A 14181-nucleotide genomic window follows, 5' to 3' on the forward strand; every position below is an offset into this window, starting at 1 on the left:
AAAGACCTAAAGGTACATAGTCACCCAGACCAGATGAAATGCACTCTGGGGCTCTGAAAGATGTAGCATTAGAGATTGTGGAGGCATTAGTAATGATCTTTTTAAAAGCTTTGGACTCTGGCATGGTGCTAGAGGACTGGAAAATTGCAAATGTCACTTCACTCTTTAAGAAAGGAGGAAGGCAACAGAAGGAAATTATAGACCAGTTAGCCTGACCTCAGTGGTTGGGAAGACGTTATAGTCAATTGTTAAGGATGAGGTTTTGGAGCACTTGGTGACACAGGACAAGATAGAACAAAGACAGAATGGTTTCCTTCAGGGAAAATCCTGCCTGACAAACATGTTGGAATTCTTTGAGATTACAAGTAGGATAGATAAAGGGGATGCAGTGGATGTTGTGTATTTGGACTTTTAGAAGGCCTTTGAAAGGTGCCACACATGAGTCTGCTTACCAAGTTAAGAGCCCATGGTATTACAGGAAAGTTACTAACATGATTAGAGCATTGGCTGATTGTAGGTGGCAGCGAGTGGGAATAAAAGGATCCTTTTCTGGTTGGCTGCAAGTGACTAGCGGTGTTCCACGGGGGTTGGTGTTGGGACCACTTCTTTTTATGCTGTATATCAATGATTTAGATGATGAAACAGATAGCTTTGCTGCCAAGTTTGCAGATGATATGGAAATTGGCAGAGGGGTAGGTAGTGTTGAAGAAACGGATAGGCTGCAGGTCTTAGACAGATTAGGAGAATGGGCAAGAAAGTGGCAAATGAAATACAATGTTGGAAAATGCATGGTCATGCATCTTGGTAGAAGAGAAAAATGTGCAGACTATTTTCAAAATGGGGAGAAAATTCAAAAATCTGAGATGCAGAGGGACTTGGCCGTCCTTGTGCAGAACACCCTAAAGGTTAACTTGCAGGCTGAGTCAATGGTGAGGAAGGCAAATGCAATGTTCACATTCATTTCAAGAGGTCTCGAATACAAGAGCAGGGATGTGATGCTGAGGCTTTATAAGGCACCAGTGAGGCCTCACCTTGAGTATTGTGAACAGTTTTGAGCTCCTCATCTAAGAAAAGATGTGCTGACATTGGAGAGGGTTCACAAGAATGATTCCAGGAATGAAAGGGTTATCATACAAGGAATGTTTGATGACTCTGGGTCTGTACTCACTGGCATTTAGAAGGACGAGGGGGAATCTCATTGAAAACTTTCCAATGTTGAAAGGCCTAGGCAGAGTAGATGTGGAAAGGACGTTTCCCATGGTGGTGAAGTCTAGGACAAGAAGACACAGCCTCAGGATAGAGGGGTGTCCATTTAAAACAGAGATGCAGAGGAATTTCTTCAGCTAGAGGGTGGGAAATTTGTGGAATTTGTTATCACAGACAGCTGTGGAGGGCAAGTTGTTGGGTGTATTTAAGGCAGAAATTGATAGGTTCTTGATTGAACAAGACGTCAAAGGTTTGGCAGAGAATGCTGGGGAATGGGTTTGAGCAGGGGAGAAAAGGACCAGCCGTGATTAAATTACAGAACAGACTCGATGGGCCAAGTGGCCTAATTCTGCTCCTATGTCTTATGATGGAATTATTGTGTTTTTAAATTAGAGAATTGCGTGGAACTGGCCCTTCCAGCCTGTTGGGTCGTGCTGCCAAGTAACCCTTGATTTGACCCTAGCCTGATCCCAGGACAATGATCAGTTAACCTACTAAGCACGTGCATTTGGACCGTGGTAGGAAGCTGGAGCACCTGGAGGAAACCCACGCATACCACAGTGGAAAACTGTCAGATTCCTTAAGGATGACACTGGGATTGAACTCCAAACTCTGACGCCCCGAACTGTAATAGTGTCGAGCTAACCACTACACTATGTGACATTTTCGTGTACTGCAGCTAAATTAGATGTCCCTATGTTTAAAAGCCAGATTCTGTTGGTCAAGAGATAAATTTGATTTCTGATGAGACCCCTAGCCCCCAACCCAGTGTGGAAACAATGTTTGACACAGCCTCGCTGATCCCTGGACTAGTTAGTTATCTTCTACTTATTCCCACAGTCTCAGCATCCATTGTTACACTCAGGTAATTTTAACCTGCCGCACAGATTGGCAGCTCTGGGCTTGTACTCACTGGAGTTTAGAAGAATGAGGCGGGAATCTCATTAAAACCTGTTGAATATTGAACGGCCTAAATATAGTGGATGTGGAGAGGATGATTCCAACAGTGGGGAAGTCTAGGACCAGAAGACACAGCCTCAGAATTGAGTAGGGGTTGTTAACTTTTTTTTATGCCATGGATGTCTACCATTAACCAGGGGGTCCATGGACCCCAGGTTAGGAACCCCTGAGATAGAGAGACGTCCATTTAGAATGGAGATGAGGAGGAATTTCTCCAGCCAGAGCGAGGTGAGTCCGTGGAATTCATTGCCACAGACTGTTGTGAAGACCATGTCACTGGGTGTATTTAAGGCGGAGGTTGATAGGTTCTTGATTAGTCATTGGTTATGGGAAGAACGCAGGAGAATGGGGTTGAGAGGGATAATAAATCAGCCGTGATGGAATGGCAGAACAGATTCAATGGGCCAAATGGCCTAATTCTGCACTAATGTCTTCTGGAGTCTGACTAAATTATCTACGTCTGGATTGGTGCAACCCTGGAATTATGGAAAATTGCACAGCAGGACAAGGCCATTTGGGCCATCTTGTCCTTGCCAGCAGAGATGAAAGCTGCCCTGCTTAATCCCTCACCAGGACAGAGTCTGCATCTCTCTATTATAGGAAGGATGCCCCGGCTTTGGAGAGGGTGCAGAAAACATTCAGCAGGATATTTCCTGGATTAGAGGGCATGTGCTATGGTGAGAGAGTGAACAAACTTATGTTGTTTTCTCTGGAGTGGCACAGGCTGGGGGGAGATCTGATAGAGGTTTTATCAGATTGTGAGAGGCATAGATAGAGTAGACAGACAGCATCTTTTTCCCAGGGATGAAATGTCTAATACCAGAAGTTATGCCTTTAAGATGAGAGGAGGTGTGAGGGGCAAGTGTTTTTTTTTAAAAAAGAGTGTGGTGGGTATCCGGAATGCGTTGCCTAGTTGGTGGGGGCGTGGAGGGGGTAGGGTAGAAGAGGCAGATATCATCAAGGTATTTAAGAGGCTCTTGGGCACATGAATGTACAGCGATTGGAGGGATGTGGGCATTCTGTAGGCAGAAAGGATTAGCACAGTTAGGTTCCAGTTAATGCAGCACAACATGGTGGGTGTACGGCCGTCTGGTACAGAGGGGCCACTGCACACGGTCGGAAAAAACTGCAGAAAGTTGTAAACTCAGCCAGCTCCGTCACGTCACTGACCTCCCAGCATCCAGGACATGGTCAAGGTCATCATTAATGACCCCTATCACCCAGGACCTGCCCTCTTCTCATTGCTTCAAGGTGGTGGTACAGGAGCCTGAAGACAGACACTCAACGTTTCAGTAACAGCTTCTTCCCCTCAACCATCTGATTTCTGAATGGACAGTGAACCCATCAACACCATCTCTCTTTTTGCACTACTAATTTTATATATTTATTTCTTATTGTAATTTATAGATCTTATGTATTGCAATGTACTGCTGGCACAAAACAACGAACTTCACAACACATGCCAGAAGTATTAAACCTGGTTCTGTTCTCGTGCTGTGCTGCTCTCAGGCAGTGAGATCTCAGCCCACGACACCCTCCACAATACAGGAAAGGGTCAGGGGTCCGTTCGGCCCATCGAGCCTGCTGAACTCTGCTGGACTGTTCCCATTACCCAGATTCCAGAGTCACACAGCAACACAGCACAGATACAGGCCATTCGGCCCAACCAATCCATACTGACCATGGACTGCAACGTTCCAAATTCGAGATTGTTTAATGTCATTTCCCGTACACAAGTGTAAAGGAGAACGAAATAATTGTTACTTCAGATCCTATGCAGCACAAAAAACACAATAATAATGAAAAACACAATAAATTACATAAGATGGTATATATACATAAATTGATTGTATGTTTATAAAGTGATACTAGACCCAGGAGTGTCTGTACATAAGGTGACTGATAGGAAATGATAAAGTAGTGGTGGTTGGGGGTGTGGAGGGGCGGGGGAGTGGGTTAGTGGGTCAAGGTGTGCCAACTCCTCCGCTCAATGCCCTGATTCCTTTGTTGGCCTATTTATATTATTTTCTATATTTCTTCACAACATACAGTAGGAGGAGTTTATTTGTCCCATCCAGTGAATACGGCTCACACAGCAATCCCATTTGCCACAGACTTTCCTTGCAACCTCACCCGACGTTCCTGCCACATTCCCCTCACCCCTCCTCTGCTCGAACCTTTGGGTCATGCACCCACTCTGCCCAACCGTCGACCCCAATGCTGGTTCAGCACAGCAGGATCCCACAGGAGCCAAACCCAGTCTCCCGAATCCCTGCTGGAAACGTCCGTTCCAGCTGCTTCCCCGCCCCTCCTGCTGCCAGCAACTCGCGAATGATTCTCAAACCCCTCCTTTCCTCCTCCCTCCTCGCCTCCCGTCCTTCCCCCATCTCCCCTCCCGAGCATAAATGTGCCCGGTGGATCGCACTGGCAGATGCTGTCCCTACCTGTCCCGAGGGTTCCCGCCATCCCTCCACCACTCGCCACTCACTTTGCCTCCGCGGAGCCGCGGCGGGTTTTATTCCCGGGACCGTGGCTATTTTCAGAAAGTGAGGCAGAGCCGGGAGCGCAGCCGAACTTGGATTAACAGCGACACTATCCCAGTACAGGCAGATTAACAGCGACACTGACCCGGGTACAGGCAGAGGCGGGGGGCAGTGACAGACAGAGGGTAACACTGTCCCGGGTGCGGACACAGACCGGGGGTAATGGCATGGAGGGGTAACAGTGACCCCGGGTTCGGACACAGACCGGGGGTAATGGCATGGAGAGGGTAACACTGTCCCGGGTGCGGACACAGACCGGGGGTAATGGCATGGAGGGTTAACAGTGACCCCGGGTTCGGACAGAGGCCGGGGGTAATGGCAAGGAGAGGGTAACCATATCGTGGGAATGATATCAATGGACCAAATGGTTTAGTTCTGCTCCTATCTTATGGTTTTATGGGGGAGGGGCAGTGATGGCTGCACCCTGTACTTTAAGAAATTGTTGGAACCGAAGGTTTTCAGCGAAGGGTAATAGTCGAGAGTTATAGAACACTACAGCGCAGAAATAGGCATTTCGGCCCATCCGGTCCGTACCGAACAGTTATTCGGTCTAGCCCATCGTCCCGCACCACAGCCCTCCATACCCCTCCCGTCCATGTACCTGTGTAAACTACGCTTCAGTGTTGAAATCAATCTCACATTCACCACTTGCGTCGGCAGCTCATTCCACACTCTCACCACCCTCTGAGTGAAGTTCCCTCCCAAGTTCCTCTTAAATATTCCACCTTTCACCCTTAACCCATGACCTCTAGTTCAAGTCTCACCGAACCTCAGTGGAAAAAAGCCTGCTTGTATTTCTCTTACCTATACACTCGTCCGCACCCTCCCCATCCCTAACAATCTCCATCTCGTCTTTTACCAGTTCTGCTTTGAAAACTCCAACCCCTCTGGAAACATTAAACCGTTTTCTCTTTCCACAGGTGCTGCTGTATTTTCAGGAGTTTCCCGGTGACCAACCATTTTAATTCCTATTCCCATTCTCGCTCCGACTTGTTGGTCCATGACCGTCCCTTCTGCCGGGATGAGGCCGCTCTCGGGTTGGCGGAGTGACACCTCACACTCTGTCTGGGTAGCCTCCAGCCTGATGGTATGAACATCGATTTCTCCAACTTTCAGTATTTTCCCTCCCCTCTTCCTCATTTTCCCGCACTGGCCTCTCTCCTCTTCCCCTCGCCTGCCCGCTGGTGTCCCTCCTCCTCCGCTTCCTCCATGGTCCACTCTCCTCCTCTTTCACATGCCTCCTTCTCCAGCCCTTTACTTTTTCCACTCATCCGGCTTTACCCATCATCTTCTCGCCATCTTCCTACCCCACACCCCACCTTTCTATTCTGGCGCCTCTCCCTCCCGTTCCAGTCCTGATGAAGGGTCTCAGCCCGATACGTTGACTGTTTATTCATTTCCACACGCTGCCTGGCCTGCCGAGTTCCTCCAGCATTTTGTGTGTGTTGCTCTGGATTTCCAGCATCTACAGAATTCAGATATATTTGTCTCTATTTTTGCATCAGACGTCACCTTCTCGTCTGGTCCCTCTATCTGAGGTCAAAAACTCCTCGTCTGGTTTTATCTCGGTGGGGGTGTTGGGGGGTGGAGGCCCCGCCCGAGAAGGAACGTCGCATCACACCGCAATAACGTGCCCCCCGCCACTCACCCCGGGCCCGGAGAACCCGCGGGGGGCTCCGCCACACCTTCCTGCAACCGGTATAGTGACAAAGTCAGACAGGGTCGCCCCTCCCCAAAACTCAGAGGGCCGTTGGCACTTGTGTTTTTAAAAGTAAACTCTCTTGTGTCAGGACGAGTTAATCCCTGGCAACGCATAAACCTTCACCCAACCCAAGGACACGGGGGTATCCTCTTCCAAAACCCTCACAGAGCCCACCCTGAGGGAGCCTGTAGCCATGGCCGGGTTTCTGAGTTGTTGGGTCCGCTGGGCTACAGGTCGGGTCTTACCTGTTCGCTGAGAATCCCGTGCAAACTGCAGCGGCGCTGGGAGTGGCCTCCGTACGGGCGGAAAAAGTCTTCAAGCCCCAACCTTTCATCCTGGAGCGCCAACCACATTCCGCGAATGTCTGAGAGTTATGGGCCGTGCTCGGAACAAGGCCCAGGGAGAAAATATCGATCGTGAATTTTTAAAACAATTCAGTGGATCAGATGACGGGCCACATTTGGAGCAGTTAATATCCATTAGTGAACACGCAGCCAAGAGCCCCATAAACTACGGATACACTACCGTCCCCAGGGGCCCGAGGGTTGTGTAGCACTTGCAGAGTGAGGTCCGTCTGCGGATACTGGAGGCAATGGTGTTACACTCAATCCCAGAACTGACCCTCCCTCAGTACCACCCTTCCCACATTATGACTCTCCCTCAATACTACCCCTCCCACAGTGTGACCCTCCCTCAGTATCATCCCTCCCAGTGTGACCCTCCCTCAGTACCACCCCTCCCACATTATGACTTTCCTTCAATACCACCCCTCCCATAGTGTGACCCTCCCTCAGTATCATCCCTTCCAGTGTGACCCTCCCTCAGTACCACCCTTCCCACATTATGACTCTCCCTCAATACTACCCCTCCCACAGTGTGACCCTCCCTCAGTACCACCCCCTCCCACCTTATGAACCTCCCTCAGTACCACCCCTCCCAGTGTGACCCTCCCTCAGTACCACCCTTCCCACATTGACTCTCCCTCAATACTACCCCTCCCACAGTGTGACCCTCCCTCAGTATCATCCCTTCCAGTGTGACCCTCCCTCAGTACCACCCCTCCCAGTGTGACCCTCCCTCAGTACCACCCTACCCACATTATGACTCTCCCTCAATACTACCCCTCCCACAGTGTGACCCTCCCTCAGTATCATCCCTTCCAGTGTGACCCTCCCTCAGTACCACCCCTCCCACAGTGTGACCCTCCCTCAGTATCACCCTTCCCACAGTGTGACCCTCCCTCAGTACCACCCCTCCCACCTTATGAACCTCCCTCAGTACTGCCCCCTCCCAGTGTGACCCTCCCTCAGTACCACACCTCCCACGTTATGATCCTCCCTCAGTACCATCCCTCCCACAGTGTGACCCTACCCCAGTACTGCCCCGTCCCAGTGTGACCCTCCCCAGTACCACACACCTCCACAGCGTGACCCTCCCCCGGTACAGCCCCTCCCTTAGTCCTGTTTGGTCCCAGGTCTGAACTCTCCTCGTTACTGAGTTCCACTTTCAAGTGTCCGTGGAGAGTCCGAACAGCAGAGGCCACCACGCCCCCCCCCCCCCCTGTACAATTATACAGGATGATGCATCACTGACTGGTAACGAATGTGCCTCACACTACAGTATCTCAAGTTTAACTTCGTTTAGCTTATCAGCATTGAACCATACATATGTATACCACCAAACAAAACATCATTCCTCTGGACCAAGGTGCACGTACTGTAACACACAACACTTAATGTAACATTACACAAATAATCAGGTGCATTTACGACACATTAAAAAGCAAATAGTATAATGTTCCTGACGTTTTGTACGTGGTGAGACCCGGGTGGTGACAGGGAGTTCAGTAGTCTCATGGTCTGGGGGAAGAAGTTGTTTCTCTTCCTAACAGTTCTTGTCCGAATCCTGTCTGATGGTAGGGGGTTGAAGAGATTGTTGGATGGATGGGAGGGATCTTTGACAGGGCCATGCGTACACAGTGCTCCTGATAAATATCTCTAATGGGTGGAAGGGAAACCCCAATGATCCCCTCAGCAATCCTTTGTAGTGTCCTGCAGTCAAGTGCCTTCAAATTCCTGGACCAGACGGTGTTGCAGCTGGTCAGGACACTCGCGATGGTGCTCCTGCACCAATTCTCAGCTCCCTGGGCAGGGATTCCTGTAACGTTCACCCCTCGGCAGCTCTGCACCACCTCCTGACAGAGTGGTACCAGTAACCAGTGACATCACAGGAGTTGGCAGTCAGCATTGAACTCATTGTAGGTCGGCCTTAGGGGCTCCAGCTTTGGGTTTTACTCCTGAAGCCTTCCCCATGAGTGGGTCTAGCCGAAAAGCAGCGGGGGTTTCAGATCAAAGCTTTCCTTCTCCTAGGCGAAATGCCAGCACGGCTGACACAGCCCATCTGCCCAACCTTCCACCAGGAATTCAGCTGTAATTGCCACCCCTCCCCTCATCCACCCACCCCCCAACAGTTTTGAACTCACTTTCTGAGGCACCGCAAAACGCAGTGTCTGCTTTCTTCTCCACAGATGCTGCCTCACCTGCTGAGTGCCCCGACACTCTGTTTTCATGTCAGAAGTCCAGCATCTGCATGTTTTGAGTGAGGGAGAAGGATGTGGCCCTGAAGTGTGGGAGAGAAACCGCTGTTCTGTATATGCATGGAGGAAAAAGTTTGTGGGTTTCAACAGCTCTGAAGATCTGTTAAGGGCCCAACATATTGATGTAATCACAAACAAGGTATAAGACTGCAAGACCATAAGGCAAAGGAGCAGAATGAGGCCATTTGGCCCATCGACTTTGCTGTGACATTTCATTATGCTGATCCATTTTGCCTCTCAATTTCAATCTCCTGCCTTCTCCCCGTATCCCTTTATGCTCTGACTATTCAAAAATATATCAACCTCTGCCTTAAACATATGTAAAGACTCGGCCTCCACAGCTGCCTGTGGCAAAGAATTCCACAGATTCACCACCCCCTGGCTAAAGAAATTCCTCCTCATCTCCTTTCTAAAAGGATACCTACCTATTCTGAGGCTGTCCCCTCTGGTCTTAGACTCTTCCACCGTAGGAAACATCCTCTCCACATCCACTCTATCAAGGCCTTTCACCATTCGATAGGTTTCAATGAGGTCACCCCTCACTCTTCTGAATTCTAGTGAATATGGGCCCAGAGCCATCAAACACTCTTCATATGACAAGTCATTCAATCCTGGAATCATTTTCATGAACCTCCTTTGAACCCTCTCCAGCTTCAGCACATCCTTCCAAACCTGCTCACAATACTTCAAATGAGGTGCTTTATAAATTCTCAATATTACATCCTTGCTTTTATATTCTAGTCCTCCTGAAAAAAATGCTAACATCACATTTGCCTTCCTCACCACAGACTCAACCTGCAAATTACCCTTCAGGGAAACCTGTACAAGAACTCCCAAGTCCCCTTGCATCTCAGCTTTTTGTATTTTCTCTCTATTTAGAAAAATAGTCATCCCTTTCATTTCTTCTACCTACAGAATGTGCATGACCATACACTTCCTGACACTGTCTTCCATCTGTCATTTCTTTGCCTATTCTCCTAATCTGTTTAAGTCCTATAACTCCTCTACTTCCACTAAACTGCTTGCCCCTTCACTTATCTTTGTATCATCTGCAAACTTTGCAACAAAGACATCAATTCTAACATCCAAATCATTGACATATAATATAAAAAAATTAATCCAACACAGACCCTTGTGGAACATCACTAGTCACCCGCAACCAACCAGAAAAAGGATCCCTTTATTCCCACTCTTTGCCTCCTGCCAATCAGCCACTGCTTTATCCATGCTACAATCTTTCCCGTAATACCATGGAGTCACAGCTTGGTAAGCAGCCTCATGTGTGGCACCTTGTTCAAAAGTCTTCTGAAAATACAACTACACAACATCAACCGATTCTCCTTTGTCTATCCTGCTTGTTATTTCTACAAAGAATTCCAATGGATTTGTCAGGCAAGATTTTCTTTTAAGGAAACCATGCTGACTGTGACCTATTTTATCATATGACTCCAAGTACCCTGAGACTATTGAAGAAACTTATGGTATCCTCTTTAATATTTTTGGCTAGCTTACCTTTGTGTTCCATCTTTACCTTCCTAATGACTTTTTTTAGTTGTCTTCTGTTGGTGTTTAAAAGCTTTCCAATCCTCTAACTTCCCGCTAATTTTTTTGCTCTATTAAATGCCCTCTCTTTGGCTTTTATGTTGGCTTTGACTTCTCTTGTTAGCCATGGGTGTGTCATCTTGCCTTAGAATTCTTCTTCCTCTTTTGGGGTTTATTTATCCTGTGCCTTTGGAACTGCTTCTGGAAATACCAGCGATCGCTGCTCTGCTGTCATCCGTGCCAGTGTTCTTTTCCAATCAATTCTGGCCAGCTTGTCTCTCATGCCTCTGTAATTCCCTTTACTTCACTGTAATACTGATACATCTGACTTTAGCTTCTCCTCAAAATTCAGGGTGAATTCAATCATATTATGTTCACTTTACCCTAAGGGTTCTTTTACCTTGATCTCTCTAATCAATTCTGGTTCAATTGCACAACACCCAGTCCAGAATAACTGATCCCCCAGTGGGCTCAACCACGAGCTGCTCTAAAAAGCCATCTTGTAGGCATTCTAGAGATTCCCCCTCCTGGAATCCAGCGACAACCTGATTTTCCCAATGTACCTGCATATTGAGATCGCCCATGACTATTGTAACATTGTCCTTTCGGCATGCATTTTCTATCTCCTGTTGTAATTCATAGACTGCATCCTTAGTACTGTTTGGATGCTTGTAGATAACTCTTACCAGGGTCTTGTTACCCTTAGTTCTATCCACAATGACCCTTTATCAGGATTCACAATCTACCTTGTTATGATCTTGCACTTTATTCAGAATCAGATTTACTATCACTGGCATGTGTCGTGAAATTTGCTTAACTTAGCAGCAGCAATTCAATGAACCACATAATATACTATAGAAGAGAAACAATAATAATAAGTAATCAATTACACTATATGTTTATTAATAGATTTAAATCATTAAAAAAAGAAATAATACATATTTAAAAAGTGAGGTAGTGTCTAAGGGTTCAATGTCCATTTAGGAATCAGATAGCAGAGGGGAAGAAGCTGTTCCTGAATCGCTGAGTGTGTGTCTTCAGGCTTCTGTGCCTCCTACCTGATGGTAACAGTGAGAAAAGGGCATGCCCTGGGTGCTGGAGGTCCTTAATAATGGACGCTGCCTTTCTGAGATACCACTCCCTAAAGATGTCCTGGGTACTTTGTAGGTTAGTGCCCAAGATGGAGCTGACTAGATTTATAACCTCTGCAGCTTCTTTCGGTCCCCCACATACCAAACAGTTACTTTGAACTTTGATATTGTGGATTAGAATGAGTGAATATTCAGGGAGAAGACTACAGGAGAGATATTTCAGCAGCATCATTCAGTTCCAGAATCAGATATCAAGAACTAATTTCTGTGCAGTTTTATACCTTCCCAGCTACAGGCCACCTCTGCGACTGGACTGGGATGGCAGTGACTAAGCGAATGTAATTCTCCTTCTTCACCTCCACCACTTCATGTCAGTACATGCTCATGTGATCAGACCCGTCAGGGAGAAACAACCAGGCAATGCTCCAGTCAAAGTCACGTCACCAATCTAAAGATAACATTGTGGGTGAGACTGCATCAACAGGTTGTGTAAACTGAGAACTCAGCCCCAGCACGATAGTCCCAGGGATGATGGTTCCAGCTCCAATCAGAGGCACAAGCTACAGAGTCCAACTGGCCCAGGTCCTCACAGGATAAGCCCTCCCCACCAATGAGCACATCTACATGAAATGCTGACACAGGAAAGCAGCGTCCATCATCAGGGACCCCCACCATCTAGGCCATGGTCTCTTAGAAACATAGAAAACCTACAGCACGATACAGGCCCTTCGGCCCACAAAGTTGTGCCGAACATGTCCCTACCTCTCTTCTCGTTGCTGCCATCAGGAAAGAGATACAGGAGCCTCAGGTCCCACATCACCAGGTCAGGAACAGTTATTACCCCTCAACCTTCAGGCTCTTGAACCAGAGAAGATAACTTCACTCGCCACAACACTGAACCGTTCCAACAACCTATGGACTCACTTTCAAGGACTCTTCATCTCATGTCCTTGATATTTATTGCATATTGATTGGTATTTGCAGTTTGTTGTCACGTGTGTTTTTCTTCGATTCCATTGTTTCTTTGTACTTAGACCATAACACCGTAAAATATAGGGGGGCAGAATGAGGCCATTTGGCCCATCTTGACTTCCATTTTCCCTCTCACCCTCAATCTCCTGCCTTCTTGCCCTGACTAATAAAGGATCTATCAAACTCTGCCTTAAATAGACACAATGGCTTGGCCTTCAAAGCTGCTTATGACAACAAATTCCACAGATTCACCATAAGATAGGTTCCTGATCTCATGACTTTGCACTTTATTGTTCAGCTGTCTGAGTATTGAGCTTTCTCATGGCCGTTTCTTTATTCTGCATTCTGTTATTGTTTCAGCTCAATGCACTGTAATATCTGATCTGTATGGACAGTATGCAAGGTAAACATCGATGCCTGTGACCACCACCACCCCGTTCCAATGCACGTTAACGGGTGTGGGTGGGGATGCAAACACAGTCCGCGGTGACCTTGAATAAGGAAATGGGAAATGGCGGAAGGGGAGTGGGGAAGTCTAAAATGGTCAGGTGATTGGTGAGCAATGCACACAAAATTCTGGAGGAACTCAGCAGGTCAGGCAGCATCTATGGAAAGTATTACAGTCAATGTTTCAGGCCGAGACCCTTCATTAAGGGAGAGGTGAGGGGGAAGGTGGGTGGGTGGGAGCATGGGGATGACGTGAAAAGCTGGGGGAGGATAGGCAGAAGAGATAGAGGGATGAAGAAGCAATAAAGATCTTCCTCAGGGATAGAATTCCCCTTACTCTTACCTATAATCCCACAAATGTCTGCATCTTCCTTGGTCTTCAACAGGATCCTACCACCAATCACACCTTTACCTCCCCAACCTCCCACCCTCCATTTCCCGCAGGTCTCACTCTCTCTGATGCGCTTGTCCTTTCACCCCTTCGCACTAATCTTCTTCCTGGCTCTGAACCCAGCAAGCGGCCGAAGTGCTACACCTGCCCATTCAGGACCCCAACAGTCCTTCCAGGTGAGGTGACACCTCACCTGCGAATCTGCTGGGGATCGTTGATTGTGTCTGGTGTTCCCGCTGTGACCCCCTCTACATCGGTGTGACCAGCTTCACCGAGCACCTTCACTCAGGTTTTGGCTGGTCATCATCCATTTTAGCTCTACTTTCCATTCCCATTCCAACATGCTGGTCCAGGGCCTCCTCACCTGCCATGATGAGGCTACGGTCAGGGTGGAGGAGCAACTCCTCATATCTGTCTGGGTGGCCTCCAACCTGATGGCATGAACATCGATTGCTCCAACTTCTCCCATTTTCCATTTTGGTTCTCCCTCACCCCTTTCCCATCAGGATCAGAACCAGGCATAATATCACTGGCTTATGTTGTGAAATTTGCCATTTGGTGGCAGTACAGTGCAATACATGGCAATAACAATTACAAATTACATTAAGAAATATACATAAGTGAAAAGTAGTGCAATTGTATCGCTGAGCAAGTGTTCATGGGTTCATTGTCCATTCAGCTGTCTGCCTCTTCCTTCCCTTTCTCCCATGGTCCACTCTCCTATCTAATCA

The 14181-nt window shown here is 47.7% G+C and overlaps 1 protein-coding gene across 4 annotated transcripts in view; it reads right to left on the reverse strand.

The window, feature by feature from the left end:
• The window catches only part of LOC140729767 (AMP deaminase 3-like), a 78066-nt gene extending 71264 nt beyond the window's left edge, over positions 1-6802 (reverse strand). The window contains exon 1 of one of the 4 annotated variants that reach the window (XM_073049962.1): positions 6657-6802. Coding sequence is in view for 2 of the 4 variants with exons in the window: in XM_073049960.1 (XP_072906061.1) it covers positions 4611-4632 (22 nt within the window). In the remaining 2 variants the exon portion in view is untranslated. Of the gene's footprint in view, positions 1-3336; positions 3360-4610; positions 4726-5310; positions 5436-6656 lie in introns of those variants that run through there. The other 3 variants (XM_073049961.1, XM_073049960.1, XM_073049959.1) reach the window with 3 other exon arrangements.
• Positions 6803-14181: the final 7379 nt, after the last annotated feature.

This window comes from Hemitrygon akajei, chromosome 6, assembly GCF_048418815.1.
Source record: "Hemitrygon akajei chromosome 6, sHemAka1.3, whole genome shotgun sequence".
Lineage (NCBI taxonomy): Eukaryota > Metazoa > Chordata > Chondrichthyes > Myliobatiformes > Dasyatidae > Hemitrygon > Hemitrygon akajei.